Source organism: Peromyscus californicus, unplaced genomic scaffold, assembly GCF_007827085.1.
Source record: "Peromyscus californicus insignis strain IS unplaced genomic scaffold, ASM782708v3 Scaffold_3__1_contigs__length_106647218, whole genome shotgun sequence".
NCBI lineage: Eukaryota > Metazoa > Chordata > Mammalia > Rodentia > Cricetidae > Peromyscus > Peromyscus californicus.
Window position 1 is genome coordinate 60,115,635 of NW_026294551.1, and position 25,925 is coordinate 60,141,559.

General features: G+C 46.9%; 1 protein-coding gene across 1 annotated transcript; it reads right to left on the minus strand.

The window, feature by feature from the left end:
- Window positions 1-2,279: 2,279 nt before the first annotated feature.
- On the minus strand, window positions 2,280-24,117 carry Trim16 (tripartite motif containing 16). Its single transcript, XM_052757976.1, has 6 exons — window positions 23,340-24,117; window positions 15,742-15,837; window positions 9,923-10,156; window positions 7,537-7,702; window positions 7,063-7,158; window positions 2,280-3,912 (listed from the first exon to the last, which is right to left on the minus strand). Exons 1-6 carry the CDS (start codon window positions 23,841-23,843, stop codon window positions 3,329-3,331), a joined length of 1,680 nt encoding a protein of 559 aa, XP_052613936.1. The 5' UTR covers window positions 23,844-24,117; the 3' UTR covers window positions 2,280-3,328.
- Window positions 24,118-25,925: the final 1,808 nt, after the last annotated feature.

The window sequence follows — 25,925 nt, forward strand, 5'->3', positions numbered from 1 at the left end:
AAGCTGTAAGAAAAACCAAAGTTCAAGCCAGGTAAAGAGACAGCTAAACGGCTCTTTGTGTCTGAGCTTGGCTATTTTGGCCTAATCGAATTACATTTCAGGACACTGAATCTTTGAAAACTGGAGAGAACGGTAGAGATGAGGACAGTTTTGATTTTTTTTTTTTTCTTAAGAACAATCAGGTATGGTGGTGCACAGCTTAATCCCTGGCTTTGCGGTAACACTGAGCTGAGAAAGTCATAAGTTCAAGTCAGCCTGGGCTAAGAACAAAACTCTGTCTCAAAAAGAAAAACTAGAAAAAAGGGAATGGAATGGCCCACAAGTTGTCTTCTGAACTTCACAGGTGTACCATGGCTCTCCCCCTACCTCTCTCTCTCTCTCTCTCTCTCTCTCTCTCTCTCTCTCTCTCTCTCTCTCTCTCTCACACACACACACACACACACACACACCCAGAGTCAATAAACAAATGTAAATTTTTTAATAAAGGCCTGGAAATGTTCAGTTGGTAGGGAGCTGTTCATAGACTGCATGGAACCTCGGGTTCAGTCCTTAACGCCAAGTAAACTAGACACGGTGGGACACACCTATAATCTCAGCGTTTGTGAGTCCTCTGTCTCAAAAAAAATTTTTCCTGAAAACAACAGACTCACAAATGCAGCATTAATCTAAAGCAGAATCATAAAATGGTTTATCAGATAGTCTGTGGTAATTAAAATGGCAGCTACCAACAATAGTAATAATAATAATAATAATAATAATAGTAATAATAATAGTAATAAAAAAATAATAATAATGGTAGGCTTGTTTCAAAACATTTGGAAGACAGGATTTGTTCTATAACAAATAAATATTTGTGGTGATAGACATGTTAATTGCTCTCATTTGGTTGTTATACATTATATACATATATTGAAAACCACAGTGAATTCCACAAGTATACATAGTTATTGTGTGTCAATTAAAACCAAAATAAAAAACAAAGAAATTTAATTTTTAAAAAAATGAAGGAGCAAGCCAAGATGATATGATTTTTCTTTTGAAGAGTATTCTTTAACAGCTGGATCCAAGAAATTCAGACTGATTTTTGCTACTGAAAAGGTCCTTCATTGAGCTGAGCATCACACTGGTAACTCATGCTGATAACTCCAGCACTTGGGAAGCTAAGAAGAGAACTGTGAGTCTGAGGCCAGCTGAGGATACATAGTGCATCCCAGGCCAGCTTAGGCTACCTAGCGAGGCCCGATCTCAAATAAAAGGAAAAGAGAAAGTGTTTCATTGCGTTCAGTGGGAAAGGGAGGCAAGCAGTGAATCATGGCACTGCCTAGTTCTGCCACTGAGTACGTAGTGTGCCACTTAACCCAGAAGTTAAGCAGGTCTGCAACATTCTGGCTTTGGCCCCATTATAATCAGTATATCTACCCACAAGGTTCAGACTCAAGAGAAGATCGTGGATTCTGCAAGCAGTCTATTTCTTCTAGAAGGAGAGGTAATGTGCTAGATGGCAGATCAGGAAAGTGTCTCAGCACAGCAGATATGAGGACATGAAGTGAAGACACTGAAATACCGCACTGTCCGTGTCCTTGGAGACAAAGGTGCAGAGTCTAATTCTAAAGCAACACTGTTGAGACAGGATCACAAGACTGGTTGAACAGGAAGAGATTTTGCCTTGACACGGGTCATGGGAAAAGACACGGAAGTAATATTTCTGGTAAATCCCACCAGGGACATCAGGTGAGAGGGCCACAGAGATCTATTTGAACATGGTGTGCCTAAAGGCTTGATGGGTGTTTGCCATCTGTCTAAAGGAGAACAGAGGAGTCAACAGAGTGTCAGGGAGACATAAGAACCATGGCAGAAAGCATCAGCTTAGCACAAACACGGGACTAGCTCCTAGGAGAGGTGAGCACTGTCCCCAAACTCTTGAAGAACTATCTCTTTGCACAAGAAAATAGACAAGTTGATGAAGTCTGGGTAACTTTAGAAGAGAGGACAAAGACTCCTCCCTAAAGGGCCTCACTAAAACATCTATTCTAAACCTTGCTGTTCAAAACCATAACGTGCTGCTGTTGTCTGAGGGATGAGGGCTTGGATGGTGTAAGGCTTGATGACCAAGTTGAGCCTGGCACATGCAAAAAGATGAGCAAACCCTGAGAGGGATGCTGAAGTGATGTTTGTTGGCTATGCCGTCTAGCATGTGGTTTACCCCTTATACGTAACACTCATGATTGTCTCAGTTCAGGTTTATGACTGCTGTGAAGAGACACCAGGACCACGGCAACTCTTATAAGGGAAACATTTAATTGAGGGGGCTCCCTTACAGTTTCAGAGGTTCAGTCCGTTATGATATAGAAGGGGAGCACGGCAGCATGCAGGCAGATGTGGTGCTGGAGCTGAGAGTGCTCCATCTTGCAGGCAACAGGAGGTCAGACTGACTGTCACACTGAGGGAAGCTTGAGAAAAAGAGAGCTCAAAGCCCACCCCACCCCACCCACCCCCATACACAGTGGGTAAAGTAACACCGTTGAGACAGGATCACAAGACTGGTTGAACAGGGAGAGATTTTGCCTTGACATGGGTCATGGGAAATGACAGGGAAGTAATATTTCTGGTAAATCCCACCAGGGACATCAGGTTATGTCCGTAGAGATCTGTTTGAAGATGGTGTGCCTAAAGGCATGATGGGTGTTTGCCATCTGTCTAAAGGAGAATGGAGTAGTCGAGGCCACACATCCTAATAGTGCCACTTCCTTTGGGGGCTATTTTCTGTCAAACCACCACAATGATCTAATGAGGTAGTCACAAGTTCAACAATAGCCTACCCAGTCTTGAATCCCAACTCTACCCCTCATTTACTGAGTGACCAGACTAACCGTGAACAAGTTAGCTAGCCGCCCTGACACCATCTCTTAATGTGTAGCATGAAGACAATATAAATGTTTACCCCGTGAAGATGACATAACTAACACCGAGAAAACACTCCAGACACGATCAAGTACATAAGAAATGCACAGAGATGTGTTTGTGATTTATTGTGACCCTATGTAGTCTTGTTATGCTCAGAAGAGCCCTAGTCATAAATTCTGGGTGAAGGTTGATAATCACCCGAGCAGACCCCGTCACTAGAAAGTTTGGGGAGAGGCTTTGGTGCCTTAGAGTTTCTGCTTTCATGCAAGAACTGCAATGAGAAGCAAGCAGGAAAGTTCATTTGGGACCCACACAGTTTCCAGAGTCAACTACCAGCAGCAGATATTTCTCTCTACCTTAAAATACCAGCTGCTGCCCAGTTGTCACAGTTAGTTAGCAAAGTCTGGGAGGCAGATCCTAGAGTCTAGGGAGCAGTCTCCGCTGAGGACGGAGCAGGCTTCTCGGGCTCCTCTCCCAGATCCGCGATCCGGATAGAGTTCTCTTTCTTAGACAGCCAGAAGGCGGCATAGACTGGCTCTGAGAACTTACAGTCGAACTTATGAATCAGAGTCATGGTATCATACTCTATGCCATAGAAAGAAAGGGTTCCTCCTGGGAAGTTGATGTAGATCCCGAGCCTCCGGAAAGGGCTAGCCTTGAGTGGGGTCTCTGTGTCACTGTGCCAGGCTGTGAACTCCTTTCCGTTCCAATGAATGCTCCAGGAGAAGTTGTTTCCGGAGATGCAGCCGTTTCGTTCCTCCCCTTTCCGGTCAATGCCTTTGCAGGTCAAGCCGACATAGGTGCCTCCTCCAGTGATCTCCACCTCAAAATAATACCTGTGCAGGTACAGACTCTGTTGGGACAGCACCTGCCGCCAGTGCAAAAACCTGCTGGGGAGGTCCGGGTAGGGGTGCTCCCAGGGCGTGGTGTTGGTGACCTTGCGGTTGTCCTCCTGCAGACGAAGGTACCTATGTGCTGTGTCCGGGTCAAATGTGATGTCACATGCATCTGAGGAAACATAGAAGACAACTTTGAACCTAGCTGGCCCCCAAGGCATTCATGAGAGTCTTTTGGTTCTGTCTGCCCAGCCAGTGCTTCCCCAGGATCAGGGGCAGGTGAAAACCAGTGGAGAGAACACACCCCTTTCTGAAGCTCGAGTTGAATGCACTTGCTGTAATATCTGAACTCAATAGAGCAATTAACTTGTCCATTCATTCATAGACTGTATATAGGAAGTCAGGCACTATTCTATGGGTCTGGGGTGAGTTCAGAGATTCAGATCCTTGTATGCCTACATTTGATCCGCTCATTCATTTGCTAAGCATTTGACCAGCATTTAACATGGTAAGCCTTAGACACACTGTCAAATGCGTTTTCTTCCTAACTGCAAAGACTAACAACAGCACCTCCGTGCACATCTACTCAAGTCAAACATCAAATTGCTTCCCATGTTTCTTTTGCCCTTGTCCCTCCTACAGTGCAGATACCACTCCTTCCAAGCCTCCAATACTCCAGCCACTCCTTTCAAGACCCTTGCTTCACCCCCATCTAAGCCATAGGTAAATCTTGTCTGGCATAGTGTAATAAGCTGTTTAATTATTCTCCACAGTAAGAGTAGTATTTCAAAAAGATATGTTGTATCATTACCTAAAATAATACTCAAAAAGGCTTAACACATGTGAAAACACTTGTAAAGAAAGACAAATTATACTAGGATAGTCTTAACTTTCATTTTAAGACCAAATGGCATTTAGTATATGGTTTTAACGTTTGTCTCTAAAATGTGCTTCTGACAGGAGACAGGAGAGAACAAAGCAGGTGGAGGCCAAGACATTCAGAGCTGCAACAAGAGCAAGACATAGTTGTGGGCTTCTGGGGCCCACGTAATAACCAGAGGAAAAGATGGGACCGTGGTTGCTCCCCCAAACCACACAGGAGCACGTCTCAGTTGCATGTTCCAGAAGGATGCTGTACAAATGAGCTGTGACTACAGTGAAGTTTCTCCTGCTGGGAGGTGAAACCTCATGAATTCTTGACTATCATGGAGCACTTTCTCACTCTAAGTTCTGAATTTAACATATAAAAATTGCTTGTGTTTATTATACACAACATGATATTTGAAATATGTATACACCATGGAGTGGCTTAATCAGGCTGGTTAATGTATAACTTCACATATATCTTACACATTGCTTTTGTAGACGGGTGGTGGGGATACTTCCTTTTTTCAAGACTGCAGTATGTGTTGTGTGATAGGTCTCTTAAACTTATTATATCACAAAGCACTGCTTAGTAATGTGGTACTTTTATTTGTTGGGTATAATGTTTGCCTGTGTGTATATCTGTGCACCACATGCCTACCTGGTGTCCTCAGAATCCAGAAGAGGTTGTTAGATCCCCTGGAACTGGAATCAGACAATTGTGAACTGCCATATGGGTTCTAGGAGTTGAACTTGGGTCCTCTGGAAGAGCAGCAAGTATCCTTAACCACTGAACTATCTCTGCAGCCCTATAGTGCTTTTATTTGTGCTTTGTTCATTCATTCATTCATTCATTCATTTGGTTGGTTGGTTGGTTGGTTGGTTGGCTGGCTGGCTGACTAGCTGGTTGATTGGTTGGTCAATTGATGTAGAGTCTCACCATGTAACCTAGGCTGTCCTTGAACGCTCCATTCTCCTACCTTAGCCTCGTGAGTGCTGTGCTTAGAGGTTGCTAAGGTTATAGGCATATTCTACCATGTCTGGCTAGAAATACGGTGCTTTTGAAAATGGCAACAGTTGGGCTTGGGCACACATCTCTAATCACAGCACTTGAGAAGCAGAGGCAAGAGGATCAAGAGTTTAAAGCCAACCTGGGCTACATCCATACTGAAACCCTGTGTCAAAAACCAAAATGATGCCAGACCACATCAATGCAATAACAGTAAGAGCTTGTCAAGGCACACTTAAAAACGAACCACGTGGTAAATGGACAGGACATTTCAAAATGCCAAGGTTATGAAATGTAAAGAAAGCCTGAGGGACTTATGTGGATCTGAGAGGATTAAGAAAACATGGGAACATGGGATCCTGGTTAGCTTTGTCAATTTGACATAGCCTAGAGTCACCTAAGCGAAAAGCCTCAATCAGATTAGTCTGTAGGCAAGTCTAAGTAGGTGGTATTGATCATTAATTGATACAGGAAGGCTCATCCCCCTGTGGGTGGCACCATCCCTAGACTGAATAAGCAGAAGGCTGTGACTGAACAAGTCATCAAGCAGCATTCCCTCATGATTTCTGCTTCAAGTTCCTGCCTTGAATTTCTGCTCTGACTTTCCTTCATGATAGACTGTGTCCCAGAAATGTAAGATGACATAAACCCTGTCCTCCCCTAAGTTACTTTTGTTCAGAATGTTTTTATCACAGCAACAGAAAGGAAACTAGAACACACATCTGTGTCTCTGAGTTCAACTTTGGGCCAATGTAGTGGTTTGAATGAGAATGGCCCCCACAGGCTCATATACTTGATTACTTGGTCCCCAGTTAGTAGAACTGTTTGGGAAGGATTAGGAGATGTGAGCTTGATGGAGGAGATGTGTCACTGGGCATGGGCTTTGGGCTTTCAAAAGCCCATGTTATTCCTAGTGTCTCTTTCTCTCTGCCTCTAGGTTATCTCTCAATATGTGAACTCTCAGCTACTGCTTCAGCACCATACCTGCCTGCCATGTTCCCCACCATGATGGTCATGAACCCCTAACCCTCTGGAACTGTGAGCCCTCAATTAAATGCTTTCTTTTATAATTTGCCTTGGTCATGGTGTTTTGTCACAGTAATAGAAAAATAACTTAGACAACAGCGGGGGGGGGGGGGGGGGGGGGGGGAATCTGCAACATTGTTAATAATATTGGAGCAATGCTAATTTCTTGCATGATGTATCATAGTTATGTATGATGTCAGCATTTTGGAGAAACTGAGTGTTGGGTAGGTATATAGGAATTGTTGCATTTTTCAATTTATTTCAGGAAGAAATGTTTTCAGTTAAAAACTTTAAAGTCTATCATTTAGGAATAGATGAGAGGTTACAAGAACCTAAATCCTCCACCAGATATGGTGGTTCTTGCTTTGGCAAAGCATCCCACTGCCGCCAGCATGTCAGAAGGGGCTACCTTTCACAACTTACATTGGAGAAACTCATCCCGGGTTCTGGGCTCAGGTTTTGAGGTCCTATACTTGCGCTGGACAACCGCAGACACTTGAGTTCTGATGTCATATTCCTCTAGAAAATCAGAGAGCTGTGAATAGCACCTGTCCAGTTGACTGGGAGTACCCAAGAAACAGGCTGCCCTTCCCCGGTCTTCTGGAGGGTCTGGTGCCTGGGAACCTGGACACACTCCGTGTACCAGACAAACCCTGCTGGAGAAGGCCCCAGGCTGACACAGAATCCACTTAAAACCCAAATGTCTGCAGCCTGAGAAGCTAGTCACAGAAATGCTGATGCAATATGGCCAATTTACCTCCTTCGGGTTGCAATTATAAAATAAAGTCGAGATAAGAATCATTAATGGCCTAGCCAAAGAATGCCTTTGAAATGGGTCCTTTTCCCTCCCTTCCCAGGTTTCCTCTTTCCTCATCACCATTCTAGAAAGTTCCTCACCTTCCCTGGAAAACTCCTGGAGCTTTTCCTTATAGCTCTCTAGCAATTGGATTAAGTGCAGAGTTGAGTCTGTGATGACCTTGCGGATGCCTGAGAGTTTATCCTTCAGCCCTATGTAAATGCTGGGGAAGGCAGTCTCTTCTGTCTTCTTAATCTTGCAGTACTCCTGCAGAGAGGGAAACAGAATCAGGCAGCTCTTCTCAGCATGTCTCTTTCTCCATCTGTGAAATGGGCTGATGGCAATGCGTGCTTCACAGAGAGAGTGCATATAAAGTGTTTTTTTTTCTATGCTTCGAGACCCTGCAAAGGAAGTGAGCCTTCTTAAAATCAAGTGGGAAAGGGGGTTTCTTAATGTCAAGAGATGTATGACCACAGACAGCTCCCATAATACAGCTCAGATTGGGGACCAGGGAGTAAGAACCTTCTTAGGTGGGTCATTCCCTAAATCCTTTCTCTTTCCATGGCTTAAGTACGAGTTGTGAGAACGGAAGACCTGGCTGTTGCTGCTGCTGCTGCGGTCTGAAGAGTCCCAAGCCAACCTCAGTCCTGTCAACCCAATGACTGCGCTTGCTATTCTTGCACTTTGCTTTAGAATCTGAAAGTTATGCATGCATCAGAAAATCACATTAAGCTACTTAAGTTCCAAACCCAATGTAGGGTCAAGGAAGATTGTTTTTATGTGCAATGCATCATCACTACTCAGGTGCAGATGAAGCTTCAGATAGCAGACCAGATAGAACAGTAATGAAATTGGTCACACCGAGGCAGACCTATAGAAGAGGAGTCCAAACCAGAGCTCTGTAGATGAGCATTTTCATATTGTATATTGGTTTGGTGCGGTGCAAGATAAAAGTAATTCAAATAGGTGAAGCAAAGCATGGGTACTGTCAGTATAAATTACAGTCCATGCCTGTAATCCCAGCATTCAGTAGGCTGAGGTAGGAGGAGCCCAAGTTTAAGGCCAGCCTGGGATACATAGGAAGACCCTGTCTAAAGAAAGAAAGAAATGCTGTCACTTTGAATTATTTGTGGAAAAAACAACCCATCTTTCACTAAATTTTACAACTGAATTACATTATGCTAAAATATATTTTATGATTATTCAAGTTTTTATCTTAAAAATAAAGCTACAGGGCCTAGAGATGTAGTTCAGTTGGTAAGAGTGCTTACCTAACATGCATGAAACCCTGCGTTTGACCCCCAGTATGGCATAAAGTGGGCGTGGTGGGTGCTGCTATAATCTCAGCATTTGGGAGGAGGGAAGAGGAAGGTCAGAAGTTCAAGGTCATCCTCAGGTACATAGTGAGTTAGAGACGGCCAACCTGGGCTACATGAGACCTTGTCTAATAATAATAATAAAGTTACAAAAGAAGAAGAAAGGGAAATGACTTTCACTTTTTAGAAGAGATCCTGGTAGAGTCTCATGGAATGAGGACTCAAATGTTCACATTTTGTTTGTGTTTTGGAACTGCAGAGCAAAACAATGGAGAGAAAGAGCGAGACTGTCCACTTTTTATGGACTTTTTAAGTATGTTTCACTGGCTGAGTTTGGTCACTGAGGTTACAAGCATTTTTGTTTGTTTGTTTTTCTTTCACATATTTCAAGCAAGGAATTGTTTGCATTTGAATAGTAAAACTGAAAGAAAAGTTGCAGATTCTTTACTCCAGCCTGTCAGTTTAGTGAGTGAGGAATTTGACACCCTCGAGAGTTTGGGTGAGTTTTTTAAACACTACACAGTGATATCTAGTGACAGATCTAAGACCAGGGGTAGTGTTATCCTGCAAGAGGGCCTGTTCTGTAGACCCAGGCCTAACTGGTTTATGCCTCCCATGCACACGATACATGTGAGTCGGAAAGTTCCATTCCCTTTGCTAAGCCCTGCTCGGTTACCCCAGTGGACACAGCCCAATCTGAAAACCAGCACGTCTCCCCAGTCTCACACTGTCGTGCAGACCTCCACACACCTGCCGGAGTGTTTCATGAAACGTGTCTCTGTGCTCTTTGCATCCCCACCTAAAGTCCTTCACGGCTGCATGCTGGTCCGGCCCTGCCGGGCTCGTCTTCCGCCACTGTAGACCCCACACCCACTCTTTATCAAAGCGCCTTGACTTCTTGGGCCAGGGTGGTCTCTCCTAGTCCTGTCTGCTCATGGTGGTCTCTATGTGGCACATGCAGAGCCCAGAACTTGATCCACCTTCTAGGAACTTCCCCGATCTAATCATTCCTCTCGGGGTCCCTCCTGTATTACTGTTTCCTGATGAATCAAGACCTGAATCCCCTGCTTTTACAATTCTCTGTACGAAAAGACAGTCCCGTGCACGGGTGTGTCTCAGGCCAGATGCATGGAGAGTCCTCTGCTCCCCACTCCACCCTCAGCCTCTGTACCTCCAGGAAGAGCACAGTATTGCTGATGGTGGCCAACTTCTCCAGCTCCTGCCTGCTTTTCTCCATCTCGATGCTCCTGTACTCCAGGTGGGTCTTGATGCCATTGACCTGATTCAGTGCAGCCTGTTCTTTCTCCTCTAAGAAAAGCATGACGTCAGCCTGGGCCTTCCTCACAGCCGCAAGGAGTTCCCCGAACTTCTCTTCGGCCACCACCTTCACCTCTGACACGGACACCTGGTGGGGATGGAGTGGGAAGCAGGCAAGACTCCATTACAGAGGCTTCCAACGGGGTCAAAGCTCAACATACGTGACCAGGAAGCAGAGAAGCCCAAAGATTAAAGAATACCAGGCTGTAAAAGGCAGATTTGTTCTTGTGGGGATTCTGGGTACCTGAGAAAATAGATGTATTCTTCTAGGTATATACTGATTTAATGGGTGTCAACCTTCCTAATGCTGTGACCCTTTACTACAGCTCCTCATGCTGTGGTGACCCCCAACTATAAAATTATTTTTGTTGCTACTTCATAACTGTAATTTTGCCACTGTTGTGAATCATAATGTAAAAAATGTCTATGTTTTTCCGATGGTCTTAGGCAACCTCTGTGAAAGGGTGGTTTGGTTCCTCCCCGCAAAGGGGTCATGACCCACAAGTTATGAGAACCACTGTACTGATTGTCATAGGGCAGTACCGGTATTCAGTATAGTTGATAAATATATTTCAAGAGATAAATGATTGTGTTGTTTTGTGTAAGTATTCTTCGCATTTCATTGTGCCTTGTTTAAATGACCGTTGGCTGAGCCAAAAGTGCACCTGATATTACAGTGTCTCTAGCAGGCAGTCCCCAGGAAGTGTTAGAGAGGGTTGGTGACTGTGGCACCCAGGCACATCACTGAGTGCACTTCCTGAGAACGTCCTGCATATAGATTCCTTTATCCTAACCCCGTATCCCCACCCCATAGCCCAGGACCATTCTCTGCCTGCTTCAGCACCTTTCACAGCCGCACCACCCACATAACTGAGATCTCTCTCCATGTTCTGTTTTCAGTTCTTCCTAATGTAGGGCCAGGGCTAGGCCTACATCAGGCTTCTGAGGGAAGTGAAAGCAGCTGATGATGTCCTCAGTGAGGCACACAAGCACCCTCTCTCCAAGGAGGCAGCAACTCAAATTGGGGAACCTGGTAAGGAACAGGCTGTCCTGGCACCTGTGGGAGCCAGCAGCTTTGGAGAGAGACGGCAAGAAGGAATGATGGCAGCAGATAGGAGGACCACTGCCTGGTTCCGGCTGGGCCTTGGAGTGCAATATTGGGAGAACAAATAGTCACCAATCAGCCTTTGATCTACGGCCGATGGCAGAAGGAAAGAGAGCAAGTGGCATCCCTCCTGGAGAGGGTCCTGAAGAGTGGATGGAATGCCCACACACTCACTGCCTGTCAGCTTTTCCATTATCTGCTGCTTTCCTTGGCCTAGGGCAGCTGGAAAGAGCAGGAAGCAAATACCCTATGGTCCCATTAAGAAAGAGAGCAGAGAGCAGATTTTCTCCAAATTCCCCCAGCCCAGACCCAGAAAAACCCTGGGATGGGTGGTAGTGTGCACCCACCAGGGCAGCGTGAGGCAGTCTTGGGTCCTTGCTGCCTATCTGGTTACTTGTACAATGATAGGAAATTATAAGCACAGCAACCAGGTTGAGTAAATGTTACCCTATTGCCGGTACTGGGGCAAACATCCCATCTCCTCTCATCCACCCTAACAAGAAGGCACCATGATGCTCCCTATCACTGAGATGAAGAAATTGAGACACGGGCAAATTCAATGGTTTGCCAAACTCACAGGGCTATGATCAGCACCCATGTGTTTGATCATGGCTGTGGTTCTGATGGGGTTTGTCCGTGTACTGGATCACTTAGTTCGCAGCATGTCAGACATTGAAGTAGAAGGATATGGAAGAGTCGTAGAGGGCTCTGCCCATACCCTCAGAAGGAAATGAGGTAGTTTTCCTGGGCCCCAACCCTCACTAGCTCCCGTGAGAGGATTGTTATAAAAGAGTGAGCCTTGCTCTCCTGGTCTCTCTTTGTCTCTCTTCTGCACACATTCTTGCCACAGTGGTGCTAGCCACCATGAGGCCCTCAACAGAACCCAGCTTGTACACATATGATCATGAACCTCTGAAACTGTGAGCCAAACAAACTTAACTTCATTGACAAAGAACTCAGCTCAAGCACTTTGTTATAGCAATGGACAGGGACTCATCATTGTACACTATCTCAGCATCTGGCCAGATTTTGATCTCAATGTTAAATTATATTTCAATACTGAAAATAGAATATGAAAGAAAAGATGGAGGAATCTACCTTGGAAGACAGGGCAGTTTTGCTTATAGCCTTTGCTCTAAGGGGTTGAGGTTGGGGGTTATAGAGCTGTTTGTGTTTCATCCAAGCTCCACATTAACTAACTCATTCCAGCTCTCTGGCTCACTCATCCTTCCCACCCATCAAGCAGTAGATGTACATGTTTCATGAGTCATAGAAGCAAGTAGGGACTCCCTACCCTGCTCACTCCCTATCCAGACTGGCTTTAAACTCTGGGCAATCCCCCTCCCTGTCTTAGCCTCCCAAGTGCTGAGGTCACAGGTGTGGGTCACTATAACAAGCTTGTGTGTGCTTTCTGAACCAGGGTGTGTTTGCCTGGTAGGGTGTGTGGAGCTTTGCACTCAGAGCTCCAGGAATTAATTATACATGCCCTGGCTTCTTCTGCCATGGAGGAGGATGGTCTGTCTGAGCAGATCACTAGTCTTAAAGCGCTGAAGGCTGGAGAAAAGAGTCAAGAACTCCTAGACTAGTAAGTGGTGTTGATATGACCAATGCAGTGCCACACTGCTTGCTTTGGCTTCTCTGGCTTATGGCCACTTTTTAAATAGACTCTAAAATCCAGGAACAGAAAAAGACATAGAAATCAATATGAGGGTGTCATGGGAAAAGAACATAGTCCATTTAACCTCCACAATTACGTTATGTAGGTTCCCCATAAAAGAACAATTATATGAGGCTAAATGGGCTAAAGGGCATTAGTCTGAAGACACAATTCAAGGTCATGTCCCTCTCCATCCCATCAGAGATCATCCTGATGAAGGCAAGCCTAAAGCAGGCATCTGATGATGGATGATGTTGGTGGATGAGACTCCTGCCGGTCATTTTCTTCCTAAACCTTCCCATTGAGGAATGTTGATTTTCGTATGAATGGAATACGTGAAGGATGTTAATTACTTCCCAAACCATGACAAGTAAGGCATGCAAAGAGAGAGCCATGAACATATCAAAGTAGTTAGTAGTTAATGGTTTAAAAATCTGAGGATGGCACACATACCCAGCAATGTACTGAATCATTCTTGGGGCAAGAAAACAACGATCCCAGATTCTCCCATCTAGTCAATATGAAGAGTCCAAGACAGTCTTAATATCTCTCTGTGTGTCTCCACATTCCTGGTATATGAGGGCCATTGCAGTATCTCTCTGGCTACCATGTCATTATGAGAACTAAGTAGGGCTGGAGAGATGGCTCTGGAGAGATGGCTCAGCGGTTAAGAGCACTAGCTGTTCTTCCAGAGGTCCTGAGTTCAATTCCCAGCAACCACATGGGGGCTCATAACCATCTGTAATGAGATCTGGTGCCCTCTTCTGGTTTGCAGGGACAAATGCAGACAGAACACTGTATACATAATAAATAAATACATCTTAAAAGAAAAGAACTAAGTAGGAATCAGATTACAGAGCCAGAACTGTCTTGTGTAACCCTCCAAATCATCCAGAACTTGCAAATCAAGTCTCTGAGACTTTACAGGGACAACTGTTTTTCTTTCTTTAGAAAGATATTGTGCCTATAACAAAGAAAATGAGGTCTGTACTGAGGATGTTGACATCCAACACGAGAGATTACTTAGCTTTGTTCGGAGCAAGCATCTCATGATCATCAGCAACCATGAGGGGCTTGAAGTGAGAGACAGGAGTCTCTAAGTATATCAATTCCCTTCCCATCCCTAGAACAAAGGTGGTCCCTCCATCCTATAGATTTTCATGGGGACCTACAGATTCCAGGGGTAGGTGCTACACTGTGACCTAGCCTGACTTAGCCTACATGCCAAGGGGCATAAAGGGAAGCACAACGTAGGGCCATAAACCTATCCTGCAGCTGCAAGGGAGAGGCAGGGCTTGTCAACTCTGTGTCTTAAGAGGGAGAGACTGCAGGGGTGTGGCCTGATTGCTGGGAGACACAAAAAGCACCACAGTTAGAAGGCCGGTGACCTAACGGCTATGGGTAAGGAAGGTTTTTATCCTTCAGTGACTAGTTAGTTATAAACACTCAGGAGACAGAAACTAAGTTGGATACTAGATTAGAATAAATGTATGAGTGGGTGAGTGGATGGATGGATGAATGGATGGGTAGATGGATGGGGGAGTGGATGGATGGATAGATGGATGGATGGATGGATGGATGGATGGATGGATGGATGGATGAATAGATGGATGGGGTAGATGGATGGATGGGTATGTAGATGGGATGGATGAGTGGATGGATGGATAGATGGATGGATGGATGGATGGATGGATGGATAGATGGATGGGCATGTAGATAAGTAGATGAATAGGTGAATAGATAGGTGAGTAAGTGGATAAAGTATGGATAAATGGTGGACAGTCAGATGGATAGAGTCATTCATTCTCAGTTTGCAAGATGATACTTCCAATTCACTGCCACAGGGGAGATATCCTGCTTTCTCTTCTGAGTGGTGGCTCTTGGCTTGTCACCAATGACAGGTGTTTATGGAACTTATTATTGGGAAATTAAAATCAAACCAGAAAAGACTAAAGCTAAGCTGCCTGTCATAGCATTGGCCTTACCAAATACCACTGACTAATCCAGGAGTCCTTGATTCTTTTTTCCAGATTCCTGCAGACCACCCTCCTGGGATAGAAGAAGCCAGAGGCCACATAATTCCTGGAGCTCTGACTAAAGACCTCCAATCAGAGCATACACATACATGCACATTTCCCTTAATCAAGAAAACATATATAATCTTGGTGTGGTGGTGTGTGTCTGTGATCCCAGCAACACTTGAGAGGCTGGTGCAGGAGGATTGCTAAGAGTTTGGTGCTACCTGTTCTATATAGTGAGTTCTAGACTAGTATGAGCTGCAAAGTGAAACTCTGTCAAAAGAAAGATAAAGAGACAATGTGTCCCCACCCCCCAGGAGGGCGGGGAGAGAGAGAGAGAGAGAGAGAGAGAGAGAGAGAGAGAGAGAGAGAATATACACATATGAAATTAGGAAAGCTGTTAGTCTAAGACTAACCTGGATCTATTTCATATTATTAAAAGGTGACTCACTTAACCAGTTTTAAAACTTAAGTCAATTTTTTAAATATCCTTATTATTACTTTATGTGTATGGGTCTTTGCCTGCATTTATGTTTGTGTACCACATGTCTGATGCTCATGGAGGCCAGAAGAGGTCATTAGATCCCCTGAACTAGAGGTAAAGACAGTTGTGAGCTGCCACATGGGTGCTGGTGATTGAACTAGGGTCCTCCGAAAGAGCAGCTGGCACTCTTAAGCACCGAGCCATCTCTCCAGCCTGCTTACGCCCATTTTGTAAGAAATCCCGACAAGGCGAAGGCACCTCGTAATGTGGCCAACTGTGCCTACTGCTTTCACTTGCCGACACCCCCGCTAGAGCCCAACCCACGTCCGACAGCCCCAAATGGGTCTCACCAACCCTGCAGTGGTGCCGAGTACGCTGAAGCCAGACAGGTAACCCGACCCAGTCTTACCAAAACAGACTTATGGTTGGCTTGGAGCCTGGCAATGGCATTGTCATTCAACTTGAGCTTCTGCTCCAGGTCCAGCTGCATGCACCGAAGGTCAGCCTAAGGAGGAAGAAGGAGAGAACTAAGGAGCCAAAAAAAAAAAAAAAAAAGGGTCTGGTGTATACAGGTAGTCCCCAAGGACAACGGCACTTTCCGTCCTTCATATCCCTGCCTTTCTCCCCTGAAAGGAGAGCATGACCTTTAAAACTGAGCTCAAAGCCAGCCTAGAGGCACAAAGGGTCAGACAGGGATCAGTGGCCTCCTGGGACTGAACTCAGCGTGAAGCAGCTGCCACGTCCTGAGCATGAATGTTGTGCTGGGATACGGGTCATTTATGTCCCACCCTGGCAAAGAATTCTGCCTGGGTCTTGAGAAGTTAATTCAGGGTGAATTTAAAAGTAATAGACCAATTTGTTCGGCGGAGGACATCTCAAGACAGACTAACATTCAGGCTGAGTCGTGGTTACTGTTCACTGCTCTCATCCAGGTCTGCGGTGAGAGGGAGCACCAAGTGGGTAGGAAAAAAATAGGCAACTTGCCAAGGAAATTAGCATGAGAAATTAAAGATGCAGACAAGGATGGATTATAAATCATCTGTAATAGATACAGGGATTGATCAATTAGCCCTATTGAAAAGAAGCCTCGTGCTCTGCATGGGACCTAGGGAAAGTGCTTTGAGAGCAAGACTTCCCATCAAAAGGTCCAATTTTTGAAGATGCAAATATATTTCAAAGGAGAGACCCTGAACCGAGACTGTCACAGAAGGGGTCCCCTGCTCAAAAACAACTGCCTGGTGATGTGTGTTTTAGAAGATCCAGCCAACAATACATCCAGGGGCCGCTACAGCTGTCGTTCAAGAGGCCGAGCTACATCTTGAGCTGCCTGGAGAGCCTGGCAGTCTCACCCACATGGTCCTGGGTTTGCAAGCATGACGGATGCAAGAGTAAGAGGGTGTGCAGGCTTGCGCCAGGAGTCCAGGAAGCTAGTGAGTCCAGGCGGTGTGTGGCAGTCTGACTCTACATGGAGACCCTGAGAGGGCACCGTGTGAAGGTGAAGGTGAGTTGAAATTTGGGCTATTCCAGAGCCACGGGATATTTGCTGATGAAAGCTGCAGGTATGGAGTACAGCCTGCTCAGGGAAAAGGCTACGTGTGCTGCAGTTAGCAGAGTCGTTTGAAGCCAGAGGATCCCATGCCAAGCCTCAGAACTGGGCATGAAGCTATAGGGTATGTTTATTACCTTGCTTTGGCTTCATTCTTCCCTGTTACATCCCATTCCTCCCTTTGGAGGGAAAATATTTACTCTGTGCCTTATATATCAGAACTGTGTAAACTGTGTTTGATTGGACAGAGGCCCACAGGTAAGAGATTGACTTTAGTCTCGGGAGCGACCTTGGACTTTTGAACAGTACTGGGACTATTGAAGACTACGGCACTGTTGCAGTTAGAACAACTGTATTTTTCATTATGATACAGACAAGTACCTACAGGGGCCAGGGATAGGCAGAATGTTGTGGTTTGGATGTGAGATGTCTCCCAGAGTCTCATGGGTTTGAATACTTGACGCGGGTGGACTCGAACCTGGGTCCTCTGAAAGACCAGCAAGTGTTCTGAACTGCTGAGTCATCGCTCTAGCCTTTGCTCTCTGTGACGGCAGATGCAATGTGACCAGCTGCCCAAGCCCCTGTCACCTTACCTTCCCACCATGACAGACTGCATCCCTCCTAAACCATATAAGACAAAACTCTGCCTTCCTTAAGCTGGTCTTTGTCAGGTATCTGGCCAGGACACCAAGAAAAGCAATTGACATCTACGCATTTCTTACTATTTCACAACATAATGTCTCTAAATATCCATTTCTTTACCTGGGAGATGGGGATAAAATGCCTACTTCCCAGGTGATGAGATAACGAACTAAATGAAATTAATAAGAACTCGATAGAGCCAGGTACACACTAAGTGAACCGTGTCAATAATGTCCCCCTTACTGTTCAGTCACCACCAGGCTTGCTACCATGGCTGCTTTCTATTCATGCTCCGTGCTTTTACCTGGAGGCAAGTTCTGCCCTCCCTGCCCCACCCCTGCCCAAGCCGAAGCAATTGCCTGCCTGAGAATCTTAGGTTTGCCTGCCTGGACTCTTCACGCATGTCTCTTGGGCTCAGAGGACACCATCATCTGCCAAAAAGACAGCCTGTCAGCATAGAGAACCTAAGCCTTGGCAAACCTCAGAGGTACTGCCACTTTCCTGTGTCCACAAGGGCATGAGATAGCACAAAACACACACACACACACACACACACACACACACACACACACACGCATGCACGCACACTCACACACCTAATAAACAAACAGCTTGGTGCTTTTAATAGCTTCTGTCTGTGTTCCAAACCAAGTCATTATGCCCAATAGACCTCAGAAGTCATAAATTGAGCATCTGGCTGTTTTCCCATGAAGCCTGGGGGAGTTTCACACCTCCCTTCACACACACACACACACACACACACACACACACACACACACACACACCACACATACAGTGAAGAAACAGCTGTAGGCAGAGCACCAGAGCATCATGAAGAGCTGGCAGGCAAACTTTGCTCCAGCTCTGAGGGTGCCTCGGGGATCACACACTTGAGACCTGATGCCTGGGAGTGTGGAGTGGAGAAAGGAGAGGAGGGGTGTCTGGCCCTTTGGAGGGCAATCTTGGAATCTTTTGCAGTAACCCAGCCCCAGGGTCAAGGAGGGAAAGGTGAATTGCTGGTTTGAAAGAACTGGAAGACACCACAGAGCACGCCCTAGCAACCTGGTTCATCTGAGCAGCAGTGCCAAAAGTGTGTTTTAAAGCTGTTATCCCAGCCAAGCCTTTGAGAGACAGCCAGGGTGTCCAGCAAGGGGCTTCTCGCCTCTGCCCTCAGACTTCCATAAAAGGAGAAAGGGATGCCTACGCATCAAAGGAGGACCCCTCTGAGTCACCACAAGGAAAACACTCCCAATTACCACAAAAGGTGGGGCTGAGTCTTGTCTCTCTAGTTATTCCTGTTCCTAGAAAATGATGGGCTGCCTTAGACTCTGACCTCAGAGTCCCCTAAGAGAGTCATGGTGTGCCCAGTCTGAGAGCAGGATGGTGCTGCCTGGGAGCGCAGACAGCCACGTCTTCTAGCAGAGAGCGTTGAGAAAGGATGGTATTGGAGCATGAAGACCTTGTTCCTGGCTGTAGGATCTTGTCGAGTCATTTAGTTTCTACTCTGCTGTAAGATTGGCTTTGCCTGTAGTATCACAAGAGTTAGACCTGGACACTGACTCCATTCCTCCGTGGCTGGACCAGGACCTACTGCATGCCAATAAGGTCGACTAAGCCACGCACTTCTGGCTCTTGGAAAGCGTAGTGGGATAGTCTGGTGCTTGTGAGTAAACAAGTTATATAATACTGACCCCAAGGCACTCACTTGGGTTTCTGTGAGAATATTGCCCTGAGTGGCCCCGTACCATATTGACTGCCAGCGAACAGAATGGGTGATGCTGGGTGACAGCTCTCCAGACAAGCACAAATCCTTCCAGTTCTCGGATGGTTGGTACCTTCTCTTCAAGGAGACTGTGTGCGATCAAGATCCATCTTGACCTTCTGGCATCAATCCTGAGCTTGAGCTAGTGGCCTGGCATTAGTGGCCTTCAAAGGCCTTAGCTCAGGCCGTCCCTCCTCCAGGAGCATGGTGCTGATGTCACTTTCAGGCTGGCTCCCCACTTCAAACACACAACAGTTGTGTCGCACCAACCCTTTAGCACGCCATGAAATTAAAGTATGTGTCATACCTTCCTGAGTCCAAATTCCCTGAGGGTACACAGTACAGCCAGCATCCCTCTCAACCCATCAAATGCACTCTGAAGAGCAGGAGGGAACCACACACACTTATGGGGCAGAGAAACTAACAAAAGCAGCCCCAGGAACCCAAATTTCACACACACACACACACACACACACACACACACACACACGGGGGGGGGGGGGGGGGGAGAGGGAGGACAGGGGAGATGGGGATCTCATTTTCCATACTGGCAGGCCTGAGATTTTTGACAAGGTAAAAGGAGCCTCAGGACACTGAGCTAGAGCGGAGGGGAGCACTGAGGTCTCTGTTAGGAGCAGCTGAGCTCTGGAAGTTCGTCAGGATGGAGCCAGTGGTCAGGTGCATCCAGGTCTCGACGCCTAGTTTTCGTCCATCAGTCTAACTGGTGGTGGCCATGGGCACTTCAGAAAGGACTCACGTGGCTGACAGAAACATCACTCTGTGCCCTCCCAGCTGACCTGACTTTGCCGTTTCCTGTACACAACGTGCCTGCATGAGTTATGAGCCCTTGGCTGGCTCCAGGGTGACCTTCAGAAAGCAAGTTTACTTGCAGGAGGTGTGGGCTAGCTGAAAAGAACACTGGGCCTCTGGAACCTTCGCTATGTCTAGTAAGTCTTTCAAAACAGTCCTAATGGTGCTTGTCTCTTCAAGAAACTGTCTCCTGAGCTGGGCTCTTGGGCTCCTTGGAATAAATCTTTCGGCCGCTAAGGCTTGGTGGAGCCACTCAGAGTGTGGCCGTGCCTACAGAGTACGCCTGCTTTCTGGGCTGACAATAAGGACGTAGGATGGAAAGGGCGCAGCTCTCTCTCTAAAGCAGACTGGAAAGAGGGGTCCATGACAGGGCTGTAGCCCTGGACCCCCCAGCCTCTCAGCCAGCATTTTGTGTTGCACAGCTCTCTCCCAAGATGTCTGCATCTGGGGCTCCGTGTATGCTCCACACGGCTCCTCCTGCCCAAAGTGCTCACCCAAGTCTCTGTGGTACAGGGTGGTTAGCCTTCAGTTTGTATTGCATCTGGGTTGGAACAGGCTCAGGGCATTTCTGAGGGAACCAAACATAGGTGTTCTGAGCACAGGATGCGGGATCTGGAGTTGGGGTGGAGAACTAACTTCTCCCTACTCAAATCTGCTGCATTGTTTGGTGGAGATTGTTTTTTAACATCCTCGTGCATAGGTTTTCCAGTTAAAAATTCGTAAAGTTCAGACACTGTTTCCAAAGAGAATAGCAACACGCCGTGACCAAATGCCTCTACTGTGTGTAGTGGTTGGTTTTTGTTTGTTTGTTCATTTTCATGGTTGTTTTGTTGTTCTTTTAAAGCAAGGTTAGGTCCGGGGAGACAGCTCAGTCTGTAACATGCTTGCTGCGCAAGCATCAGGACCTGAATTTAATACCCAGAACTTACGCTTAAAAAAGCTGAGGGTGCTGAAGGGATAGCTCAGCCGTTAAGAGCTCTGGCTATGCTCCAGAGAACCCAGGTTCAATTCCCAGCACCCACAGGGTGGCTCACAGCTGTCTGTACTTCTGGCACCTGGCATGTAAGTGGTGCATAAACATGCAGACAAAACATCCATACACATCAAACAAAAATAAACAAGCATCTTTAAAGTTGGGGCTGGAGAAGATGGCTCAGTGGTGAAGAGCTCTTGCTGCTCTTTCAGAGGACCTGAATGTGCTTCCCAGCACCCACATGGCAGCTCACAACTGCTCAGCACTCCAGTTCTAGGGGCACTGACGCCCTCTTCTGACCTCCACAAGTACCAGGCACATAGGTGGTACCCATACATGTATGCAGGTAAAATATACACATAAAATAAACCTAAAAACTTTTCAGATTAAAAAACATTTAGGCGTAGTGTTATGTGCTTATCACCCAGTGCTGTGGAGGCAGAGACAGGTGGATGCCCGGGTCTCGCTGGCCTAGACTGTTTGGTTAACTTAAGTCCAGATGAGAAAAAGCCCTGTCTCAAAACACAAGGAGCCACTGGCAGCTGACACTTGCTGGGGGAGGGAGAATCACTCTTTTTTGAGGATGTGGCTTGGGAGGGTTCCCACGCTCCCATGGATGGCCCCTCACCTATGCTCAAAGAGGCAGCGCTAACTGGACTTAGTGGGTTATTTAAAAAAAAAAAAAAAAAAGATGTTAAGTTGGGAGCGGACATATTGGGCAGATATGGAAGAGTTGGAGGGGAAGTGGGAGGCATATACAGTCATTTTTCATTGCACACCTACAGCACAATACCTGAGGTTAGCCTCTGCCGCCACATCCATACGCACATACATGCACACACATGTCCACACACCCACATATAAAATAAACAAATACTAAGATTACAGTGCTGTGATCTCAGTTTTCCTTCATTTTTCTCCAATAAGATGGCACTCCAGAAGCTTCCATGCCTCACCCATCAGCTGTGTGAACTTGGACAAATACTGGAGACAATCAGAGCCCTCATAATAATTACTGAAATTTCGGGTGGGAAGAGCCACAAAACGTGTTTTGAAGTGGCAATACCCAGCAAGGGCCGTTTCCCTCAGTTGGGTGGGGCCCTTTCATTTTATGTATTTGTTGATTTCCATACTTTCCTTACAGGACATTCCTTGATAAAGGAAACACTGGAAACAGTTGACAAGTAGCTTTCCAGGCCGGAAATGGTGACTCATTAGCATCTGGAGTGCAGAACTTTCCAGAAAAACACCCACTGAGACTAGAGAGAATCCACCTCTGGTATAGGCCCAGAGGAAATACCCTGGTCAGGAAAGCCCTTTACCCAGACACCTCTTTCCTTTACTGCCCGGGAACTCATGCCGCAAAACGATTGTGGCCCTGTCAGCTGTGGGCGGTACAAAGAGGCAAGTGCCTTGAGGGTGAACCAGACCTGTGGGACAAGAGTCAACCTCACTTCCTATGGGAAAACTCAAAGTGGGAGAAACCAAGCCTGTGAAGCTGAGTCCATCCCCAAGGTCTCATCTGGCTTTTTGGCTTTAGGACAAAGGTAAGCAGTGTTCCAGAAATGGTGTCTTTATCTGACGGAAGTAAAATTTCAGACTTTGAGCACGGTAGTGCTCAGCCACTCCTGATAGCCCTATCTGGTAAGGAAATTTTATTTTCCAGTGAGTTAAGTCGTCCTTGGCGTTAATCTCAGTGTGTGTTTCAAATTCTGTTATCTTGGCATTTTTTTAACTCTAATGCGGCCTGTTATATTGGCTTCTTTTTCGGTAAAAAGAGAAAGAGAAATGAAGTTTGAGGTTTATTCTTTCCTCTTGGACTTTTGCCAAGGTTTGTATTTTGAGGCTTAGTAGTGAATCTGCCTCACAGATCCTGCCAGAGGGGAATACCATCTTCCTGAGGCAAAACTTGTACAGCCCACACCCAAACACACCTTACCAAACACTAACAAGAAACAGGAGGAAATTCCCACACAGGGACGGAGGCAACAGAGACTATGGTAACAGGGACACAGGGGTGGGGACAGTGACCCACTTTTGTTTCCAAAGCCAACGGCTATAGATATTTACTTACACTATAGGTATTTACTTACTCTATAGATATTTACTTACATGGGACCAACACCCAGGCACTACGGCTAAAGTCCTTGTCTGCAAACTCAGAACACCGAAGGGGCATCCACAGAGCCAGGAGTGGCAGCAGCATGTCTGACCTCTCCCCGGGGACACCATCTCCCACTGCCCCGTCCCATGTGGACGGACCCCATCACTCACCTCTTTGTTCCTGCGGGCTGCCTCCAGGGAGACAGTGCTGTGGCCCCTGTGCTCGCCCTCACCACATTCCTGGCAGATGCACTGCTGGTGTGTGTGGCAGAAGGCTACCAGAGGGCTGCGGTGGGCAGGGCAGGTCCGCAGATCCCGGTCCTTCGCGGGTTCCGTCAGCTGGTGGCTGTGCAGTTTGCTGTTCTCCTGGTGTGGCCGCAGGTGCTCCTCACAGTAATTCACCATGCAGGTCAGACAGGACTTCACTGCCCTTACTCTGCTGGCCCCCAGACAGAAGTCACACAGGATCTCCTCCTCCCCCTCGTCACCAGGAGCCCCGACCTTTGCGGGATCGCAGCCCTGCCCCTGGGTTTCCTCTCCTGGCTTCCCCAGTGAGTCCACATCCTCTTCTTCTTCTACTGGGATAGCTGACCGAGGGTCTGGGCCCAGAGGGGCCAAGGGGTGAACGCTGACCCCGGTCAGTGGCCCTGGGGCAATCAGATCCAATTCAGCCATCTGGAGTCTCTGCGGGACTAAGACGTCCTTCCTCTGCCCCTTGCCTCAGGATCTGTGTAGCCCAAGTCAGACCCGAGAGCCACGCCTAGCTGATTGCAGCTGCCTGAGAGATTAACTGTTTCCTCCCTCGGAGGAAGCTCAGTTACTCAGACAGGACTGGGCTCCTCCGGATTGGCTAGCAGCCAGCCGCAGTGACAAGGCGACTGGATCCTCAGGCTCAGGACTGCCCTTTGACTCTGAAGTCTTCCACTGGCTCAGACTTCTCCTTCCCATTCCTGGTCCAGCCCAGAAACTTCTATTCTTATGGAACCGGCTCCCATAGGCTCTGCGGGAGACCACGTGTGCCTGTGGCTCTGGAAGACACCAAGAGATTCCTGAGTTCTGTTGTAAGCCCTTGCGGCTTTGAATGTTCCCACAAGCCATATTTAGCTCCGTATGTTTTAAAGGGATCCAAAATGCAAGGACTTTGACATTAGAGCAGCCGCTTCCCCTGCATGAGCCACCAGCTTGTTCCCCCCCCACCGCCACCACCACAAAAACTATGACCTAAATAAATAAATAATATCATCTAGCTTCACTTGCTTTTGATAACTTGCTTTTAGCGGACTAGCTGACTTCTATTTTATTTTTGTTTGTGTGTGTGTAGGTTCGTGTGTGTGTGTGTGTGTGTGTGTGTGTGTGTGTGTGTGAGAGAGAGAGAGAGAGAGAGAGAGAGAGACAGAGAGACAGATAGAGAGAGAGAGAGACAGAGAGAGACAGAGAGACAGAGACAGAAAGAAAGACAGACAGACAGACAGACAGAGGCAGAGCTCAAAGTCTGGTGTCTTCCTCAATTGCACTCCACCTCACTTTTTGAGATAGGCTCTCTCAGTGAACCTGGAACTTGCTAGGTCATCTAGAGCAGCTGGCCAGCCAGGCCCAGGGATGTTCTTGTCTCTGCTGCCCCAGTGCTGGGGTTACAGATGAGCACCATTGCCTGGAGCACCATGGCCTGGAGCACCATGGCATGGGTCCTGGTGATCAAACTCAGGTCCTCATGCACTCCTAGCAAGCACTTTACCCACTGGACCACCTTCCTAACCCCAATTCTAGTTGACTTTTAAAAAATCTCTCGTTTGAGGCCGGGCGGTGGTGGCGCACGCCTTTAATCCCAGCACTCGGGAGGCAGAGCCAGGCGGATCTCTGTGAGTTCGAGGCCAGCCTGGTCTCCAAAGCGAGTTCCAGGAAAGGTGCAAAGCTACACAGAGAAACCCTGTCTCGAAAAAAAAAAAAAAAAAAAAAAATCTCTCGTTTGAGAGGCCACACAGCTGGGCAGGTTCTGGGTCTTCCACGCTCTGCCATGAACGCCGCTAACGTGTGGGTTCTGATGATAATGGTTGCCTGGGTCACTTCTCTGATACTTGAAGACCTTTTTGTTGAAACTGACTCATCTGGATCTGAGCAGGTGAGCAGTGGGTGACCTTTTGGCATCAGAGGGTCAAAATTTCTACCTTCAGAACATTCTAACGCTGATATGTTCTGAACATGCATCCCATGAAGAGCCATGAAGACCAACTGCCTCACCTCAACCACCCTTCCCCCAACCCGTTTCTTTATCCCATACATGTCACCAGACTCCATCCTCCAGGAACTGGACTTGGTTGTGCTTCTCCCCTTCTGTGCCCACCTCAGCTGCCTTCAAATATGTTTTTTCTCTTTTGCAAAACTCCTGGTCTCCGTGTTTGCCAACCTGTGCAGTAGCCTGGTTCCCTAGCTGCAGGACATGATGCACGTTTCTAATCCTGACCCCCCATTGTCAGCTTCTAGTGCATTCCAGGAGCTGACCGGGAATAGATGGTGGCCAGGAAGAGTCAGGGAGACCAGGGAAGACACTGTCTCCTTCCACAGACAGCTCCACACAGCCAATCCAGGCCGCATATCCCACTCTGTGATTTCCAGGGATGGACAAGTGCTAACCTAGCCCTACACCCGTCTAATGGAAGTGTTCCTAGACAGGGCATCCTCGTCTTCTCAGGCTGTCATAACGAAGTGCCACAGACTGGCTGGCTTTGACGACAGACATCAATTTCCTGACAGTTCTGC